This window comes from Acartia tonsa, chromosome 7, assembly GCF_053477335.1.
Source record: "Acartia tonsa isolate MP-2025a chromosome 7, ASM5347733v1, whole genome shotgun sequence".
NCBI classification, from domain to species: Eukaryota; Metazoa; Arthropoda; class Copepoda; order Calanoida; family Acartiidae; genus Acartia; species Acartia tonsa.
Genome location: NC_137266.1, coordinates 14,703,872 through 14,725,485, shown reverse-complemented (window position 1 = coordinate 14,725,485; position 21,614 = coordinate 14,703,872). Strand labels below are relative to the sequence as shown.

The 21,614-nt window shown below is 32.1% G+C and overlaps 2 protein-coding genes across 6 annotated transcripts in view; one reads left to right on the top strand and one right to left on the bottom strand.

Moving 5' to 3' along the window:
- LOC145324405 (uncharacterized) overlaps positions 1-17,275 on the top strand; it is a 39,002-nt gene extending 21,727 nt beyond the window's left edge. The window contains exons 11-17 of the mRNA XM_080166996.1: positions 7,781-7,867; positions 8,687-8,758; positions 10,954-11,002; positions 11,282-11,373; positions 12,090-12,137; positions 12,312-12,379; positions 16,954-17,275. Of these exons, the coding sequence (XP_080023122.1) occupies positions 7,781-7,867; positions 8,687-8,758; positions 10,954-11,002; positions 11,282-11,373; positions 12,090-12,137; positions 12,312-12,347 (384 nt within the window). The 3' untranslated portion in view covers positions 12,348-12,379; positions 16,954-17,275. The remainder of the gene's footprint in view (positions 1-7,780; positions 7,868-8,686; positions 8,759-10,953; positions 11,003-11,281; positions 11,374-12,089; positions 12,138-12,311; positions 12,380-16,953) is intronic.
- A 750-nt stretch (positions 17,276-18,025) lies between these two features.
- The window catches only part of CASK (peripheral plasma membrane protein CASK), a 139,968-nt gene continuing 136,379 nt past the window's right edge, over positions 18,026-21,614 (bottom strand). For all 5 annotated transcript variants that reach the window (XM_080167664.1, XM_080167660.1, XM_080167663.1 and 2 more), the window contains one exon: positions 18,026-21,472. The gene's annotated coding sequence lies outside the window, so the exon portion shown is untranslated. The remainder of the gene's footprint in view (positions 21,473-21,614) is intronic.

Below are 21,614 nucleotides of genomic sequence, written 5' to 3'. Positions count from 1 at the left end.
TTACAAGTGGAGGTCTGACTCAGCCAGAGAAGTATAGGAATGTGAACAGGGATGGGGATACATAAACTTGGATGGTGAATACCACAGCAACTCTATAATCATTACCAAAATGTCTGCACGTTCATTTTAAACATGTTGATTTTTTTACTTTTTTATCAACAAATTTTTATGTGATCTAATCATTGCATTGATCTGATTTTGGTATATTGATTCCTGGGACAACAAAGTATAATGTAAAAAGCGAAGCAACTCTATAATCAAGTCCTAAAAATGTAAGTATGTCCATAAACATTATCCTGTATCAAGCAGTTTTTCAACAAATTTACTTACAATTTTGCTTTGACTCTTATACATTTACATTATGATTATTCAGTTCTGACACTATACAAGTGTCAATGTCCGTTTTCCCTACCGTTTCAGTGCTTCGCTTTTATAGATTTTGTCATCCTTGTTTGATTAAAGTTTAATCTTGCTGCATTTTACTTTTTAGATGACTGATAAAATTTCTTAATTAACCCTATTTTGTATTGGTTTTTGTTTGTTTGTGTATAACTTCAGATCGTATAAGGATAGGTTACATTTGATACTGATTAGCCCCGCAGGGTTTGCGAACGGCAGGTATACCCCCTGAGGTATGTGTAGGGGGGGGGGGAGTTAATTGAGTGCTCGATAGAACTGAGGGAAATCACCGATTTTTGGGGTATAGTCCCTTTCGTGGCAACGCCTCTTAAGGGAAATTTCTTCGTATTTTCATAGTAGCTTTTCTCCTATTTCTAGCCCCTGCGGGGGGCTATATCCATGCGGGGCCAATTGCCTAACCCTGCTGGGCAAACACCTAACCCAAGATAACCTATCAAAAGCCATTTTGAAAATATGACGAATTGCCCCTTAAGTGGCGTTGCCACGAAAGGGACTATATCCGAATTTTGTTGTAATTTTAAAGTAGAATTGTGTGTAAATTTTCTTAACTCTTTGTTTGTTTGAAAATCTAACAAAATAGAAAATAATAATTTAAGGATATATATTTATCGTATTCATTCGAAACCGATCAATATCCGGTGGAATAGAACCTGTTCTCATCCATACGAAAAAGCTATGTCTAGCATCATATTATATCCGGTTTTTTTAGCCCTTGCCTTCGGCATCTCGGGGCTAAAAAACTGGTTTTAATCTCATAATTGTACATTTTATATCCGCGGAAAGCTGTTTATAATACGATGCAAAATAACTATTCTCATTTCCTGGTTAAAACTAATAATTTTTCATTAGTGAAAATAAATGGAAACAAGCATGGGATTTGGATTCTGTGAAATTGGATATTGGTGCCAGGGCTAGGGATAAACATAGTAAAACATTTCCTAAACTTCCTATTGAGGCGTTCCTATACCTAATCCTTGCCTAGGGGTGCTAATCCTACGAGGTTTCTGAGTGCAGAATAAAATCTAAGTTAACCTGACCTAAATAACCGTTGTTTAAAAATAAACAACTTTTCTTTTTAGTGTGACTTGATATCTCTTACAGAAGGGGGGGGGGGGATTTACATGAAATAGAAATTATTTTAGGTCCCCGCCGAAATAGGCCTAATAAAAGAAAAAGTTTAAACTTCAATTCGGTTGGTTGAATTACATTATAATGTTAAAATTGAAAATATGAATTTATAAAAATTAATCAAAGAACACAGAATAGCCATTTTATTTTCCATAGTCAAATAAAAAAAATTAAAAATTACCATTTCTTAAATGTTTCAAGGAAATTTTAGTATATTCATATTTTGTTTGTAATAATCTTATTTTAGTGTTATTTATAAGTACACGTTTTATTGTTTGTGTAATTGTTTGCATTATATTTAGTGTAAATGTGTGTGAGTGTGTGTGTGTGTAATGGTGTGCGTGTGTGTATTTTGTGGTGTTATAGGTAAACTGTTTGTCCCAGGTATATTTAGGGATAAGACAATGGATGATAAATCACTGATTATTCTGGATAAAAATACAACATCGATAGATAAAAATTTGTAGTTGAAAATTTGTTCATTACCCAATCAAAATTTTATAACAGTACCCAAAGTATTTAAGCAAAGAAATAAAAATCTTGGATAGAAAACTTGGACACCGGTGTAATTTACAATCGACTGTCCCCTCCCTCCCTGGTTTTGTCCGCATATAGAAAACCTATAATGGAGAAGGAATATATTTGTGGCTGCCACCACCCCACCCCCCCACCCCCCACCACCTTCTTTACACAAAACATAATTTTTCTTTTCACTGTTACATACAATTTATCAGGGATTGACAGACACCATGAATTATTCTATTATAAAAAGAAATAAGGTAATTTTGTCTGAAGCTGAAGATCTCAGAAATTCTTGGTTGATTCTTTAGGAAAGTTTTATAAATGTCATGGAGTGGTTTTAGGCTATTTTCCTATCATCTCCCTCGATTTCCCCTATGGGCTATAGACAAACCTATTAAAATACAAAGCACTTAGATGCTAGTGACACATCAGCTAGTCCATGATGCTTTAAAATTTTCCAGTTTAGATTCTATTAAATTCATCATGCTGATTGTTAAAGTTTTTAAACGTTATCTTTATGGCGGATTTCCGGCGGCTGGCTAGCAGCTGCAGAGCCCTGCTATTCCTGTTAAGGCTTCTATATTGCTATACTCTTGTATTCTGCTATCTGTAACTTCAACAAAGGAGTTCATTTACTAGAGAGTCAAAATATGCTGAGATCTAAAGGGATAAGACAATGGATGATAAATAGTTCTTGTGTAGATAAAGGGGGGGGGGGGGTTAATGCAACCATCTCGTTATCAGTGATTAAATGGCACTTAGAATTCGAATTTTGATCTGAAATTTTGCATGAATCATCCTTGGTAGGTCTATTTTCCCTAAAGCCGTTTTGCCAATTTTTGCCAATCTTAAGAGCATATTAGTAACAAAACCTATCGCCAGCCGTTACATTTCCAACTTTTTGTTCGATTTAGGGAAAATAGACCTACCAAGGATTACTTATGAAAATTTTCAGATCTAAATTCGAATTCTAAGTGCCATTTAATCATTAATTACGAGATGGTTGCATTAAACCCCCCCCCCCCTTATTGGTAAAAAAGTTTGTATAAACAACCAAGATTTGTTTTTTCAGCAAACGAATGCCAACAACCTCTAATTTATAGAGATGTCAAGTGTCTTAAGGGATAAGACAATGAAAAATACAAGTTGATCCACATTGATGATTCACAAAACTTCCCCATTCTGTAGATAATTGAACCGTTTTGACACTAAACTTAATGATCCAACCTGTGAAAATTCAATTGAAATATCCATAGTTAGACAGACATAAATAGAATTATTGGTCAAAAGTACTGTACAATTTAGAAAGTAAAATGGATTAAAATGATGATATATTAAACATCATGTTAAAGTCCAACTTACATAAAATAACCTCTGTTTTTATTATATCTAATGTGCATATTGATAAACAATAAAATACAGAGTGTTATGCTTAAACCATTCTTGCGGCAATGACATTAAGGATACAATACAACAATATTGTTTTATTTTAATTAATTCTACAGTTAAAGATAATAGAGTATCTGTTTTTTTTTTTAAAAACATAACAGTAACAGTAACAAGCCGTTTTCACTCCACAGGGCCGGGGAGCATATGCCACTGACAATTTGTCAGTGTTTCTGTAACAATGAGGCTTTTTTTTATGTATATTGAATAGGGTTGTCAGCCCTAAGCCCTATGGTTGCGGTGTAAAGCGTCCAGTTGCCGATCAGACAACCAACCCTTTGATTACTTGACCTTTATCTGAGAAGTCCTAACTGTGCATGGTAGGGAAATGCGCCTGTTTTTGGGCCAATGGATTCCCTCTACTCTAACTATTTATGTCGCGCACCTGATATAGCAGCAGTAGGAACCATTTTTAACGACGCGATGTCGGACCGAGATTCGAACCTATCACCTACCCGACGACGAGCAAATGCGGTACGTGATAAGCCACGGTCGTGGGTTATTTTTTTAAACATAGCTTTCCTATAATTAGAGTTTGGCCGTATGTCCATCTGTCTGTGGTTGACGCTGACTGGGAAATATGTTTCAATTGCTATGTAAGATAGACGTCTAATATTTTTATGTCGATTCCCAGCAAAAAAAAGAAAGAGTTTATACTTTACTTGGTCCGTCGGTCTATTTGTGATGCTTCAGAAACACAGATGCGAAACAGCGTAAAGTGCCTAAAAAAATGAACAATAAATGACCAATGATATGCCAGTATACATTGAAATTGACCAATGCAATGGTAAAATTTATACTGGCCTCTAATTGGTCATTTTATCGTAAGACGTTATTTTTTGGCAGCACTTTACGCTGTCTCCATAGATGCTTATTATTTATAAAGGTTTCGTGAATTTCTATTTATTTTTGCAAATTCTTTCTGTCTTTTTCATTTGACAATAACAGAACTTCTGATCCTTTTTCGTTTGTCCATTCATGTTTTTTTTTTGCTTAGCTACTGATAAAGGGTGAGCAAAAAAAAATGCGTAGATTTTTAAAATTCAAATTGCGCGACTTGTGTTAATAGTAGAAAAATGTTACGCATACCATTAGAACCGTTAAGAAGTCTATTTTTTGGAAATATAAGAACGATACCTCTGCTAGGTATAGGTAGGGAGCTACATGTTAAAATGTCCCAACTGACTTAAAACTTGACTTGCGAGTAAATTTTGGGTCATTTTACCACCTAGCTCCTAGATTATTTGTAGCACAGGAACCGTTCTTATATTTCCAAAAAATACAGTTCATAGCGGTTCTAACGGTATGCGTAACATTTTTCTACCATTAACACAAGCCGCGCAATTTGAATTTTAAAAATATTCGCACGTCTTTTTGCATGAATTATTGTCTAATATTTACTAATATACTCGCAAGTCAAGTTTTAAGCCAGTTGGGACATTTTAACATGTAGGTCCCAAACTATACGTAGCAGAGGAATCGTTCTTATATTTCCAAAAAATAGACTTCTTATCGGTTCTAATGGTATGCGTAACATTTTTCTACTATAAACACAAGCCGCGCAATTTGAATTTTAAAAATCTACGCATTTTTTTTTGCTCACCCTTTAAGTTCATTTAATACTTTTATTAGTTTGTCTGAGTTTGTCTGTTCCACCCCTCAATATATTTGTGCAATTTTACCCCGTCTGTGAGGCCTCTAGGGGCGAAGCCGCTAGTCACATATATTTGTAATTTGATATTTCCAAGCCCATAAAAGTTTTTCTTACTTTAAACTTTTTTTTAACAATTAATCATTAACTTTTTTAACAATTTAAAAATAATTTTCTAACGTTCATGTATCGAGCATAGTTTTATCTTTGTATTGTAATTAATGTTGAACTCAAACTAAAAATACAAAGTAAGGCAGATAAAAATTATTTCTTTGCCTTGATTTTTATCTTCTTTTTTTTTAACTTTTGATATGTGCATTAAAGTTAATCCTGAGTAAGAACATTAATCTATACAAAATTTAATATTGAAGCCACTATTACAAATAATCGTAATAAGTAATGTCAATGATCTTTTATTACAATAATGATAAAATTTCAAGTAGATTGTCGACTTCCCCTTTTTACCCAGAGATCTCCAGGGACGTTGGCCATTGTTTTAGGATAAGTTGATTATTATCATTTACCCAACCAATACATTGGTTCAAGCAACTGCATTCATCCAATCTCAAAATTACAAGTTAACGGGTTTTCACGGGTTTCATTCTCCATCTGCATAAAAACTGTACATGGACATGTATACTAGGGCGGGTTGATTTCCAACTTTTTTGGAATTTCACATTTTTTCACATTGGCAAGGGTTACTGGGCCAATATAAAACCCTGTGAAATTTGAAAGAGGTTTTTTAATCCAAAAACAACGGGCGCGCGGGGGTTATAAAATGTGCCCGCCCCCTTATAAAACCAAAAATTGAAATTCCTTCAAACACAGGCATGTTGCATATCAAAATGACCGCATTGAAATTCTGATTACAGATTTGAAAACCGTTTTGAAAAATATTGATTCAGTCTAAAATGATTTTCAAATAACCTACCAAAATGAACAATTTTGACTAAATCAGCCTTTTTAGGTACTTAATAACCTCTTACTCGAACTAGGAGCAATATTTTTCAAAACGGTTTTCAGATTCATAATCAGCATTTCAATGCGGTCATTTCAAGTTTCACAGGGTTTTATATAGGCCCAGTAACCCTTGCCAATGTGAAAAAATTCCAAAAAAGTTGGAAATCAACCCGCCCTAATGTATACAGGGATCCTAAGGGATAGGACCATTGAGGATAAATCAATATACACACACAATGGAAAATTAATCCTACATTATATCAAAATTATTGGTTAAAAAGTTTGAACATTAATTGTTTGAAATCGATGAATCAAATTCTTTGAAATATCCAACGTTTTTAAGCCAGCGAATGTAGTAAATTTTGAAACCAGTGTAATTTGCAGTCCAATGTTCCTTTGCATGTAAAACTGTATAGGAACATCAATGCAAATATAGAAGATCATTTATATGTTTTCTATACGAAATAAATGGTGCTTTCCCCCAAAACGATAGCGAGTACAGAACTCCCCCCCCCCCTCCACTGTCTAATAATTAAATCAAGGATGTGTATTTTCCAAACTTAGCGGGTTACAATGTACCCAATGTAATTTAGATCAAGGTAAAACAATAGCACAATAAAAAGTATCCTCTGTTATAATCAATTTACTTACAAGACTCGGTCCCTAAAATCATTAGAATTATTTCCATTGTGTTAAAAAAATTAAGTTTATTAAGCACTGAAAAGTCAGGGATCAAAAGGGATAAGACAATGGCCGATAAATCAATGTGCACCTTCAATGATGATAAATAAAATTATCTCTTCTGTAGATTACAATTAGTGGTTGAGACGGTTTAACACTAAATGTATTGAACTAAACAATTAAAACCAAAGTTGTTGATCCAGCGAATAAAAAAACGTTATTGCAAATCATTGGGAACTAGTGTAATAAACATACCTTCCTCGTTCAAAAGTTGAATTTAACCTAGTTAATAAAAATATGATTTTTAATATAAATTAATAAAAAATACACATATTGATTTGATTTGTTGTATAATACAGTATACGTTACGAAAAATGACCGGTCTTTAAAATGTTCTAGCCTCCCTGTAATGAAGTTGTAACCCTAGTTTTTGTATGTGTGATCTTAAATACATGTATAATGGTGTTTATTGGGGTCAGTTAGATCAAAGAACATTTTCCGCCATTTAGCAGGCTATGAAAGAAAAAATTAAAAATGAAATTTTAAGTGAATTTTGGTTAAGCCGAAAAATCATAGATTTTGAGGTCTTGATGCATACTTTTTGGGCTCAAATGACTTGTATGAAAGCTAGTAATTCAGGTAAGGTGTCTATGGAAGCAAAATTTTATGCTTAAGATAAAACTTGAAACAACCCCTATGCTTAATTCAATTTTACTATGTGATTTTTCGGATTAAGTAAAATTTACTTTAAAAAATAAGGGTCGGAATTTTTTCATTTTTCATTTCTTCTTTTATAGCCTGCTGAATGTCGGAAAATGTTCTTTGATCTAACTGATCGCAATAAACACCATTATACATGTATATAAAGATCACACATACAAAAAAATAGGGTTACAACTTCATTACAGGGGGGCTAGACCATTTAAAAGACCGGTCATTTTTCGTAACGTATACTGTAAAATATGTGTTTAGATGCCTGGACAGATGTATAACAATCCCCGTCCTCTGTACAGCGAGGATAACCTGGCCGATATTCCAGCAAACGCTGGTTTTGTTCAGGTAAAACATAACCATTAGAATCTCAAAAACGGCAATTTTTTTTATAGAATAATCCTATTATATAAGTAGCAAGCGTTTTTTGTCTGTCCCGAAGGATCTTGCTAACCGCTGAACTGATATTCTTCTCCTTTACAGTGAAGCTTCTTATAGGTAATGGGAAGGTTTTAAACTATTTTTGGGGAAGTGTCTATAAACCCCTCCCCCCACAATTTTTTTTTACATTTTTGAAACTCAAATTTAAAATGGGAGGAGGTGCCCCTTAAGTGCCCCTAGAGGCTTCTAGGGGCGTAGCCGCTAGTATATAGATAAAGGGATAAGATTTTATTGCCTTTGATCAATAAAACAAGTGTCTTTAACTCAAATTTATTTTGAGGGGGGGGGGGTTGAGTGGGATGTCCAGAGAGTTTAAACCAGAGTTCAAAAGGGATAAGACAATGGTGGATAAATTGATTTACATGCCCAATGTGGATACACAAAATCTTTATATTACAATTAGTGGTTAAAACGTTTTGACACTCAACTTAGTGAAACAACCAATCAAAATTCAATAAAAGTTCCCAAAGATGTTAAGCCAACGAATAAGAAAACATTGTTATATAATATGGGGACATGTAATAAACAGCCCAATGACCCCTTCCTTCCTTGGTTAAGCCATCAATAGATCTGGTATATTCCTTGAAAAGCACAACCAAAGTGGTAAAAGTGGACAAATAAACGAAATGTCTTCTCCCTAAATTGTTTGAACATTACATTAAACAGAAATTTCAAATATACTTCTACCTTTTTTTTCTGTACTACAATTTACTGTTCTCTATTAAGAATACAAAGCTTCACCTTCCTTCTGGCCATAATGGAACTCAGTCTCACCCACATGAATCTGAAACTTTTAAGGTAAACATTTATTGATAGTACCTGTCATTATTTTCAGGGTTAAAATCGCAACTTTGACAGTAAAAATTATGATTAAAAGTACTTGCAGCTACGCCCATAGCCTCTACGCGCATCCTAAACATTTTTGGTCAAACCTTCAACCTACCTAGGACTTATGAAAAGCCTCCTTTATAATAGATTCAGTTGTTAGCGAATCCTACCTGTTTTATTTTAAATGTATTATTGATTGCTAAAACCACTAGCGGCTTCGCCCCTAGCCTCTAAAAAAAATTTGTTCCACGGGTAAAACAACCAAACGTAAAAAAATATGGGGGAGATTTTTAAATTTTTTTTTTGGGTGGTTGGGTGTGCCCCATCCGCCAAGAAAATAGCCTGAAATTACCACAAAACCAGTAGGTATATTCCCTGAAGAGTAGAATCCAATCGATTCAGTGGTAACCGAAATCTTAAGGGACAGACGGACGGACGGACAGACAGACAGACGGGTGGACAGACATCTACTTTGTATTATAGATAAGAGATACAGATAAAAAAACAAGTTAAATAAATATTTTTATCGGCGACAAAATTATAATAAATTTTAAGTGAAAATCAATAAACAAATATATAAATTATTAAGAGCATTTAAAGAAAATACCATTTAGAATTTCTAATATAGAGTAGATGTGTTACTTAGAAAAATATACAGAAAGCACATTTTCCTAAAAATAAATCTACATATTTTTTTATATTCTCTTAATTCTAACACATACAAGAATTTACGGATTTTATAGTCAATATACTTAAGTTGTTAATTAGTTTAAAATCCAAAAATCATGAAAACATCAAAAGTGGCAATCGCTGTTATAAAATCGACTTGCCGTTGACAAACTCTGAATTCAGACAAAAGATAGTACATACAAGAAGAGTGAGGGTTTTTGGTAATGGGGTCAAGGCCCTTTTTATAACTAACAATCCCTCTAAAAATTGTATCGTTATTATATCAATTTAAGTATGTAGTGAATAAACGAATTACCATTTTTTTTATTAAATAGGCATAAAGCCGACGTAAATATTAACAAAAATATATTTAAAATATCATGTCTATATTATGATAGCCATGAACACATTGAAGCCATATTGCATATTACATTTTTTTAAAGCTTGAATTCCTGTACACAAAGCTATGCAATTTTGTCTCATTATCGTTATGAGACAAAATTATGTATTCCTTTATTCCTGACTACAATCTGACCACTTCTGCTGGCCTATGTGTATTTATGGTTCAAACAAGGATAATAATTTCCAATGGCAAATAAAATTCATAATTAAATTTCATAATTAAATAGTTGCCATAAAATAAATTTGGATAAATTAAAATGTCAACATACATGAGTAGCGAAGCAACAAAAATAACAGATGGACAAACGGATAATGTGAGTTTTAGAGCAGCTATATTGGGGTCATAAAAAAGTAAAAGAAACCTTTAATTATTAACGATTCTTTTTTGTAACTTGACAGACAGACTGCCGGACGTAGTAAGTTGTATACTAGATGGTCTTTGGTAATGGGTATTTTATAAATATATGCTGTCCTTCTTTAATAGCAGCCGAGAAATTTACTTTTATTCCATAGCGTTATTGGCTGACTGACGTACAGACAGACAAAGTAAACTATACAAATCAATGATTTTTTATAGCAGCTCTACACCATCTTCTAAATAAAATGACACAAAAGTAGTGAATAATATTACTGACACACAGTCAAACAGATTGAAGGAAAGCCTCGCTATTAAATCGAAAGGACACATTAAGTAGAGTGAGAGAGGGTGAGAGTTTTTACTGACATTGTGCCCATTCAGAACTAAAATATGTGTGGAAAATTGAGTATAAATCTTGGAGAAAATACACCCATTCAACCATTTTCTCTTTCTCTCTCTCTAGATCTAACTATATAATCATATTTATTAATCTTTTAACATTTTAATTTTGGTACTCTACTCTTTTCAAAAGAGAAGTTTTTCAACATTTACGCTCTAAAAGTTGGCCTGTACTTCCTATTAGGATAGATCTAATCGAGTAGTAATTCGGGCTTATTATATTATTCGATGGAATTTAATCCTTAATAACTTTAACTATGTAAAAAACTGGAAAATATAAAATATTGTATTTTTTTCTATTATGATGAGATTTATTATTTAAAATAATTTTTTCTAGATTGTTCTCGAGTCAGAAATGGATACAGCCACCAATCAATCGGGAATAAGTAAGTGTAAAACATTAAATCAAACCCCATCCCTATTCTCTCCTACTGCATGAACGAACTGACCAATAAATGATGTTGAAAAAAATAAGGGGGGATTATTTTTGTTTGTTTGTTTACTATTCTAAGTCAGGTTAGGTTAAGCTATATAAGATACTGGTTTGGCATAGAACCTCCTTTCCCTTATTTTTAAATTGGTTTCAAATAAAGAAGGTGGGATGATTCAGTGCTAAAGAGGCACTTAGAGGTAAATCACCAATGAATATTTATTTTCTATTGTAGCTGGCAAGAGTTTTGAGAAGAATGTTGGACCAACTGTTGGGAGCAGCAGACCTGCCAGTCAACTTTCTGATAGATCTAATAAACAATATGAGGTAGGTTTTAGGCTGTTTTAGGCTTGAAAGAGAAGTCGATCCCTACATCCGTCTCTTTTGTAGAAATGTAGGCGTGTTAGAATTGCCATCTAGATTAAAACTTTTTTTTACAGCTAGTAGGCAGGGATCTAAAGGGATAAGACGATAACCGATAAATTAATGTAAATCCCAAATGATAATACGGAAACTTACCCCTTCAAGAACCAACCAATCAAAATTGAAAAAAGTCCCCTTTGTTATTAAGCCAACAAATAAGAAAACGTTATTAGAAAATTTCGGGGACTAGTGTAATAAACATCCCAATGTCTCTCCCTCCCTGGCTAGTTGGTAGGCCCAATAGAGATAGTTTTATACATGTAATGAATAACTTGTTTTTTTTAAAATTAATAATTTAATAATTTTTCCTGTAACAATTTTGACAGTCAAATTAGTCATATTTATGTAATAAGATGTTTTGGTATTAAACATGTTATTACAGCTTATACCTATAACGAAATTAATTCGAAAAAAATACCAAACCTATACGTGGTTTTCAGCTGTCGTTGGAGGGCAACATATATATATATATATATTTATAGTAAAATTGGCGACCTATCCATTTGCCCCCAAATATTATTTGAGATTTATTTCACTTGTTTGTTATACCTTATACCTGATGTTATTATTACAACAATACCGATTCTAAAAAACCCTATTATTTTTAATTGTGTTTTTAGGTTGGAGGAAAAAACAATAATATCAGTCAAAGTGCTTCATTCAAAAAGGTAATTATTTTTTATGATTGCTAAAATGTAGGTGTTTATGTATAGGTTCATCTATCTCTAAATTTGTAGGTAAATCAAGTTCCAAAAATAGCGTTAACTAAGAGCTGTAAAATGGCCTTAACAAAAATTCAATTCACTTGATTAAATTTATTTTATTTGTTTTTGTATTTTCAGTTGATGTATTCAGTTCTTGGAGAAACAGAGTTCTAAAATTTAATCACTATATTCTATATATTTTAAAGGTATGGTTTTAAGTGAAGCTACTCTCTAACTAAATATGTCCGTTTGTCCCTTCGTCCCTAAAATAAAAACAAATAGTCAGCAATATTATAATTCGGAATAAAAATGTATATAGAATATGTGGAAATTGCAGGGACTAATGGAGGGGACAATGGATCGAATATTCAATTTTTAGGAGTCTCAGACTTGTGGTACTGGCTTAAAGGGAATGTGTAAGAATTTAGCAGTTTCTGACTGACCTTGGGTACTAGCGCACAAAATGCCGCTAACTCGTTTGTTAGTTTTGAATATTGCAGACAAGTATCAATAAACTTAATTTGTTATGATGTGTCTGGTTTTAACAATTTTTTTCTCTCCAGAAAATATCATTTCATAGATAAAAACTTTATTGTAATATTTGTTTAATAAACAATCTAAGAATCCAATTAAATTTTGGGTTATGGGGCTATGGGTTGAATGGTTTCCAGGGAGATTTTTCTAGTTATTAATTACAGAATGGTTACGTCAATCTGATGTGCTGGTGATATAAATTTCAAATGAATGCTTTTTTCTTGGAACTTTCTTCTTATTTTATAGTTTTCTGTATTGTATTAACTCTCCCTTTACAATTTCCTCCATATTTTCTGGATTAATCTGGATTTCAAGGTCTTTCAGCAAATACTCTTAAATTGAATTAATTGCCCATTGTCCCCTCCCTTACTCCCTGGGAAATTGTGACAGGGTAATTTTTGTTGTCAATTTAGGTTGCTTATATAGTCCTCAGATATTGACCAATGCGGTCCTCCATTTTCAGAAGATGGGATTTGGTAAAATCAAGAGGGATGGGGGTATTGTTATCTTAGCCAGATTGGAGGAGCATTTTATCTGGATATGCGAAAATTGGAATAAGCGATTGTGTCTGTCTGTCGGTAATTAAATAATTATCTGATTTTTATTAAACGAATTGAAATATAGGTTTATAATTTCTATAATAACACGCTCAATAACATATTATGCTTATAAAATCAAAACAGCTTCGCTTCTATTAATTGTAATCGTTCTTTTCCAATGTTATTGTAATTCTCACAATAACATAAAAGAATGTTAAGTAAAAGAAAATAGTTGGAACTATATTGTATTGTCTTACAATCCAAAAAGTTATAAGTTAGAGAAAAAGTAAATTTGATTTTATATAGTACATTCTACAGACGTCACAATGCTTTATTTGTTAGTAGCGCAGCTACTCTATCAGTACCTATAATCAGTGCTTTAGTAACAATGACCAAATAAGCTTAAAAAATGGCTATTTATCCTTGTTTATTGGCCGATCTTTTCTGAGATTTATAGGCGCTATTAAACATAATACCTTTAGGTCAGGTTAGGTTAGATTAAACTAGGTACTTGGTAGCCTTGCAGGGTTAGACATTAGACATAGGAACAAAAAACTAACTCCATTTATTATGTATTTCAAAGTTGAGGGGAGCGGGATTATTAGTGATCCACAGACAGTAGTAATACATTAAATAATTTTAAAAATTGTAAAACTTTTTCGTCTAAAGCTTGTTATTGTTGCGCTTGTTATTGACATGTTTGACATTGTTAGAGTATATCAGTCTTACATTACACAGGAATATTATGGTATAAGACAACAGCCGATAAATTGATGTACATTTCTAATAAGGATAGACAAAATAACCCGTCTGTAGATTTAAACCAAATATTTGGATAATACTAGTTTTCACCGACCTGTTGAATTTGATAAATGAGATGAGGTCGACTTTCCCCCCAACTACCTTAAGTGTCCCTAGAGGCTTCTAGGGGCTTAGCCGCTAGTTTAATATAAGTCCTGAAGCTATTATTTCATTATAAGTTCAGCTTTATATCCCCTTTCTACCCTGAAAACTTTAAGTACCAGTATAATTTACAATCCAATGTCTCCTCCCTCCCTGACAATACAAAGCATCCAATACACTTGTAGAATTATAAACAACTAATCCCCTGTTGATTATGAACCATTTTGTTGACAATTATAATGGTTTCTGTCGACTACAATGATATTTTAAGGGATCATAACTAACATAATCATGCTGTTATTTCATAATATTTTTTTGGAAAATAGATGTAAGAAAAATGCTTATAAATAATGTCATAAAACTAACAATCAGGGAGTAAGGGAGGGGACAATGGATCGAATATTCATTTTTTAGGGTTCTCAGACTTTGGGTACTGGCTTAAAGGGAATGTGCAAGAATTTAGCAGTTTCTGACTGAGTTTGGGTACTTGCGCATGAAATGCCGCTACTCGTTGTGTATGTTTTGAATATTGCAGACGGGGAGAAGGGATAAGGGAAGTGGGGGCAAGGGAAATAACTACTCGTTGTGTTAGTTTGGAATGTAGCAGACGGGGAGAAGGGAGAAGGGAGGTGGGGGCAAGGGGCAAGGGAAATAAACAGAGTAAAAAGGGGCAGTCATATTCTTGCTAGCAGCTGGCCGGGTCCAATAATCTTGTAATATAAAAATCACACCATTAAACCTTAATATATTTCATCAAAAACAAGTTGTTTTTCACTTTACATGACGCTATGGAAATCTATTATTCAATTAACAATCCCTTTATAATTTCCTATAAATTTATTGAAATAAAATGGATTTCATGCCCTTTCTTTGATATATTATTCTTATATTGAATTAATTGCCATTATCCCCTCCCTTACTCCCTGACTAACAATAGTTTTAAAAAAAATATATTCTGCAGTGTAATTCTATTTCAATAGAGAAATTAAAATGATGATCGAAGTAAATACAGTGACAACGCTAAAGTTTAACAGGATGATGCTAGTTCTAAGGTCTTACTGTTACAGTTTAATACTGTATAAGTTTCAGTTCGACTTATATAGTTTCATTATATAAGGTGGTTTTAAAATAAACTGAAATTCTTTAAAACTTAACCTTAACTTAACCTTTAACGGTCGGGGTGAGAGGGCGTTGAATGCCCCCCCCTCCGGTTTTTTCTATCTCATTTTCTGTGTGTAAATGATAAAGAGCCCAAACTGCGTGACTTTTTAAGTATGGGTATGACATATAACTAAGAGTTGGAAATTCTTTGAATATTTTCATCCTGGCGGGCACAGGATTCCAGCAAACCTGGTAGGGTCATCCAGGTAAAGAGCAAAAATATTTTTTGACTTAAACAAAGCACTTTATCTTACCAAAATACTAAAATATCCTCTAGTAGTATATCCTTATATTAAATATAGGTGTTCACGTCAATTTCAGATTCCAGGTATGATCCTGCAGGTCCTGATCCTCCAGGTCTCCAGAAATCTTTAAAAGGCTCCTGTGGCCACAATTTTTGACTTAGAGACTTCAAATTTTAATCTTAAGCTTTTCTTTCATGTCTACATAACGTATTGAAAGTTCATAAAGATCCGCCGCCTTTTTCACGCTTTCCGCCGTCTGCGGCGGCTGGCAGCTGCCAATTACAGCTGCGGCCGCTGGGGCAAGGGGCCCGACTGTTAAGGGTTAAAAAATATAAATCATTTTACATGTGTCACATATTGCAGTCTTAGTATTAACTATCAAGATAATTAAGTGCTCTATCACCGCAGGGATCTTATAACCCCTAAAAATAAGCATAGAAGCATATTTTTTTAAAAGTCAGTCTATCAGCTAATAATTCCACGCAGATTGTTGTATCCCTGATACCTGTTTACTTCAGGTATCTAAAGGGATAAGTCAATTGCCGATAAATTGATGTACATCTCCAATGATGATACACAAAATTCTCCCTTTTATAGATTACAATTAGTGGTTGAAACGTTCGGAAACTCAACTTAATAAACTAACGAATCAATATCAATAAAGTCCCCTAAGTTGCTGAGCCTGCGAATAAAAAACGTTATTACAAATCTTAGAGAACTAGTGTAATTAACAGACCAATGTCCCATTCCTCCCTGTCTTTACTTACTTGCGAAAATCAAGTTTCCAAAAGAAAAAAAACTTAAGTTAAGGTGTTTCTAAAGTGTTTTTACACACAAGTGAAATTTTGTCCAATAGTAGCGCAGCAATATTTATATCCAATGTTTTTGATAAGATAAAAACTCAGATGCTCTCTTATCTGCAGTATGAGAATTTTTCTTGAGTACAATGAACATAATGTGTATGTTATTACGATGTTTATAGACAACAATTTCCCTGAAATGAAAAAAAACCTGAGAATTTTAGCTGGTTTATTTTCACACCTAAAAGTTAAGACACAGTACCAAAGTGTTTAGAACATAGAAAAAGAAAAGAGGAGATCACATTTTCATCACCAGGAAGGACGAGGATATGGACTGTAAATTATACTGGTACTATTTCGTTAATTCCTTGGCTTATGATAAATTTTGCGTACTTGTACTATTTTTGATTGGTCTGTTTAAACTAGAAGAGAAACCCTCTTTAGCCAATACCTACAGATCCTGCAGTAGGGGTAGTTTTGTTTATCATTATGAGAGATATACATCAATGTATCGTTCATTGTCTGATCCATTAAGGTCCCATGCATTTCAAAAGAGATAAAGCGATGTATGTACTTTTAAAAAAATCTTTTTTTTCAGGTTGTTTCTCAGTTAAAGAACATTAAAAGTAAAAGATTTGAAAGAAAATTGTAGATATGCTATCATCAATGTTTTAATTTATATTTTTAAGGCATCTTATAAAACACATTTCATGTCTATTTAAAGAGCCTATATTCTAAAGTAATGAAATAAAATGTAAAAATACAAAATGAGTGATACTTTAAAAAAATGAGATGTAAATTGTTAATACTGTTAAAAAGTTTATATTTAAATATTATTTTGTGATTATAATTGTAATTATAACTTGGTGTAAAATATGTATGTTGTTTAGTTAAAAATATATATAAAAATTCTTACATTTTAATTTATTTTTAAGAACCAAACCTTTATTGGAACCCAGGTTGTTAACGTCCTAAGATGTTAACCAATCATGAAAAAATCGTAGCCGATTTATTTAGCTAAATGTTACAACGAAATATAGCAAGAAATTGTGGTAAAATAATAGAAAAGGCATGAGCTATTTTGAACTCTACCTACAAGGCGAGATCACTGTATTTTGTATTGGGTCTTTAAAATCAGCTAATAGCGTCGGAAACACAGCCAAATTCCTACAAAAGAAAAAAATAATTTGCTTTTGTTAGCAGACAAAAAGGGTCTCCACCACATGGGGCAGGTAGTTGTCTGGATTATACATCTAAATTTTGACATTTATTCACAACACAACCAATAATTTATATTTTATTTTCAAAGGATTCAATTATTGTAGTGTTTGTTGTATACTATAAACGATTCAGTGACTGCTAATCAGACAATTAATTCCATTTAAAAAAGTAGAAAATTAAATATTTTCATGGTGTAGAATTTGCTTAAAACTTATTTTATTTCCCTTTTTCCTGAAATGATTTCAAAAATCAAAAACATAAAATAAAGGATATGACTGTTAAATTAAAGGAGCCTTTCTAAAATAAAATTTTTAAAGTGCAAAGTCAATAGATAATATCAAAAAGGATCAGACAAAAAACAATAGGAGCTTCTCATAATGCAAGCAGACTGACAAGCAGGACATACAGAGTAGCTTGGCAACAAAAAAAAAATTTTAAAAAAACACGCCGACAATTATTTATATTTATTTTGATTAAGAATGATAAATTCCCTTATCAGTTTATACATTATTATTCAAACTATAGTTCACTCCATCCAGAAACTTCACAGTTGCAAACGAGATTCATTTTTTGTCTCAAGAACGTCCAAGGGGGAGGGGGGGAGGTGGTAAATTGGTACCATTCTGTTTTTGTTTTGAAGACGACCTTCTTTCTTAATTTAAACTTTGTAAATGACTCTATAAGCTCTGACAACTTAGTCATCATAGAGAAGAATAAGCGAATAGTCTTTTGAAGATTCAATGTTACTCAATAAGGAAAATAAGGAAGAGATTTACAGCTCCAAAAGGGTAAAAAAGGAACTAAAATCAAACACCCCCCTTGGACGTTCTTGCATTTTTACATCCTGACTTATTTCATTCTTGGCGCGTAGATTTACACGTAATTTAACATTTTCATTTATAATTAATAATAGCATGCATGTTGTTGTAATTTACATTATAAATATAATCATTATCAGAGTACTCGTAAACTAAATGTTTTTCGTTTTTAATTATAAAAAAACTGATGAATAAATAATTATACACACATAATTAATGAATAGAATAATAAACATTATTGAGTCTCCATAAGTTTTGATTAAATTGAGCAATTCAATTAACAACAAATAATTAGAAAAACTAAAGGAAGCCTTTTTCGTTAAGAAAAGAAAAAAAAGATTTTCCGTGCTCATTTTAACCAAAAACCTGGCAACCCTGGAAGAACGTGAACATTTTATGCTAAACATTAAAGTCTATTTTCTCTGCACTGCCGCTACTTTGTCAGGCCCGTGACATAGCCTGCTCAGCAAAGCTTTTATTGGTATGTTTTTTATGTATTGCATTATGCCCTAGGATTTTTATTCTCAAAATAACAGAAACATAAGTTTTCTTGCACAAAAGTTTAACAGAAAAGTATTTCTAAAAATTTCTCGAAATAAATTTTACAAATGAAAAGGGTTAGAAATTAGCAGGAGATAAGATTTTGTCAATTTGATAATCTTAGAAATTAAATTTATTATTACTTCTTTTTAGATCCTATCGTTTTCTAAGGTTTTATTATTTATAAATTCAAGTTTCAGATAATCAAATTGACATAATAACAGTCAGGTACAAAGTTAAACTAAATTTTGAAACAAAACAAGTCATTAAAACAACTTAAATCTTAATCTAATATTGCACATTTTTTTATATGGTTTGCTTATCAAAATATAGCTTTATTTTTATTGAATTTAAGAATAGATTTTATTTTTTACAAAATTAGCATTTTTTTAAATTCATTTTAAAATACTTTTAAACTTTGCCAAAGATTTTAATTGAGCAACTTAATATCTTTGGTAAAATTTGATGTACATTTTATAATTACTTGATAAAGGTAAGCTCAAACAATTAAAAACAAAAATTTAAACAAAAATTATTTTCATAATTCAATCTTTAACATTAAATACAAAAGAGATCAGTAAAAGGATTAATTTCTAAACAACATGAATATCAAAAACCTCTAAAAGGGTCTTAACTAGAGTCGAAAGATAAGTTGAACAAATTGAAAATAAATATCCAATTCAAAGCAGTTTGACTTTAGCAACACTTTTAATAATACAAAATTCAATAGTTAAATAAGCCCTATTTTTCCACTGGGATTCGAAATGGGTCAGATTTAGAGATATATATATTTTTAAATGGATAATTTACTTTTTAAAATTAAATAATATTAAAACAAATCTTTTAGTAAATAAATTAACGAATAAATCTTCCAAATACTATCCATTTAAAAAGTATAACTTAATCTGACCGAACTAGAAAGTTAAAAACATGACTTTTTAATTCAACACACAAGTAGACTTTCAAGAAATAAAATTGAAAATATATACTTTGTAGATTTACACATTGCTTATAATTATTTTTCACATAAAAAAACAATTTTCATATATAATTACTTTGGTTTTAACTTGCAACGATTATTTAAAAAAATTTCTACTACATTATTAGACTTTACCAAAAACAGAAAATTATTAAAAAATTAAAAACTTGGCTTTCTATAAACTTAAATTCTAACTTTCTTGGTAAAATCTTGTCATTAATTTAAATTATTAAGGGGTTACCAACTGACTTGAACACTTTAATAAACAAATTTTGATTAAAACTACTAACATTCAGCTTTATGTAAAAGCTATTAACACTTTGTCTTTTAAAATCATAATGACGGCAGTAATCCTATTTCTTCAATTCAAGAGATTCCATACATCTTTATTAGATCAAAATAATTATTACTCTTTAATTTGGTTTTCACTTTTTTTGGCAGCTTCTTCATTAACAATGATATTTAGTAACATTATTATGTTATCATTTGAAATTACATAATCTTATTTAAAAATGATGCCCCTTATTTTTTATTAAATTGATTTGATCAAATAAAATTTTCTTTCAAATTAAACCACAATTTAGAAGAAAATAATTTGACTTTAAAGAGTTTCAATCTCTGTAGTAAATCAAGATTTTCATTAAATTTAATGTTTCTACTTTAATTTTAGATATGGTTATTTTTTCTCTAAATCTACACATTATCACTTTGTAATTTTAAGGGGCTATATTTAAAGGGTAACTAAATTTTCAAATATAATTATAGTGAATTATTACAGAGATTGTTAAAACTTCTTCATATAATTATGCATTTTTTCTTTGAATTGCCTTTTTGAGATTCTGTTAAATTTTGATATTTATGATATTGTTAATAAGCACATTTAAAATCAACTGCTATTTTATGCTTTTTGTTTTAACAATAGCTGCTTATTCCAACAATACTACCCTCATCAAAGAATTGATCTTTAAAGTCTTCTTTCTGTTGTCCCCCGGCTGATGGCAGCTGCCAATTTATTTGCTGTTGCTGCTGCTGTGTTGGTGGCGGCGGCAGCGGTTTATTGAGAAGCTGCAGCTGCCATTCTGGCGGTGGTTTTGGCAGCTGTTGTTGCGGATAATCCTGCTGCCAATTCTGCTGTGGCTGTTGAGAGTCGCAGGTTTCAAGATACCATTCATCTAGGTGATGCTGTTGCTTGTGTTGTTGTGGGATATGGTTTCCCTGCTGTTGCCAACCACCAACATCTGGTTTTGACGACATGTGCGATTGTTGTTGTTTATTTAGAGCATGTGCATTTTCCTGAGATTGTTTGCCCGCCGAACCGTTGCCCGGCATTTCCCATTCCTGCGACAGCTGTTTGCCGGTCAAGCGCCAGCCCTGTGACAGCTTGGGACCGGTGACTAGACCGGACACCTTGCCCGCTACCTGGCCGGTCACCAGCTGTGCCCACTCGTGGTCTTGTTGCTGTTGTTGCTGCACCTGCATGGTTGTGGCGGGTTTGTGTTGAGTGTATTCATCTGAGTCAAGTTGTTCTAAATATCTTCGTAAAGCCTCCGGATTTCTATCTGCAAGAAAATAAATATTTTAGAAAAATTCCAAAATCGTTTTTATACTTAAATTTTTAATTACAAGTACCCTTATAGAACCCCTTTTAAAGGTCTACTAATAAATCAAAACTTGTTTGCATTTCTCTAATTACCATTTTTG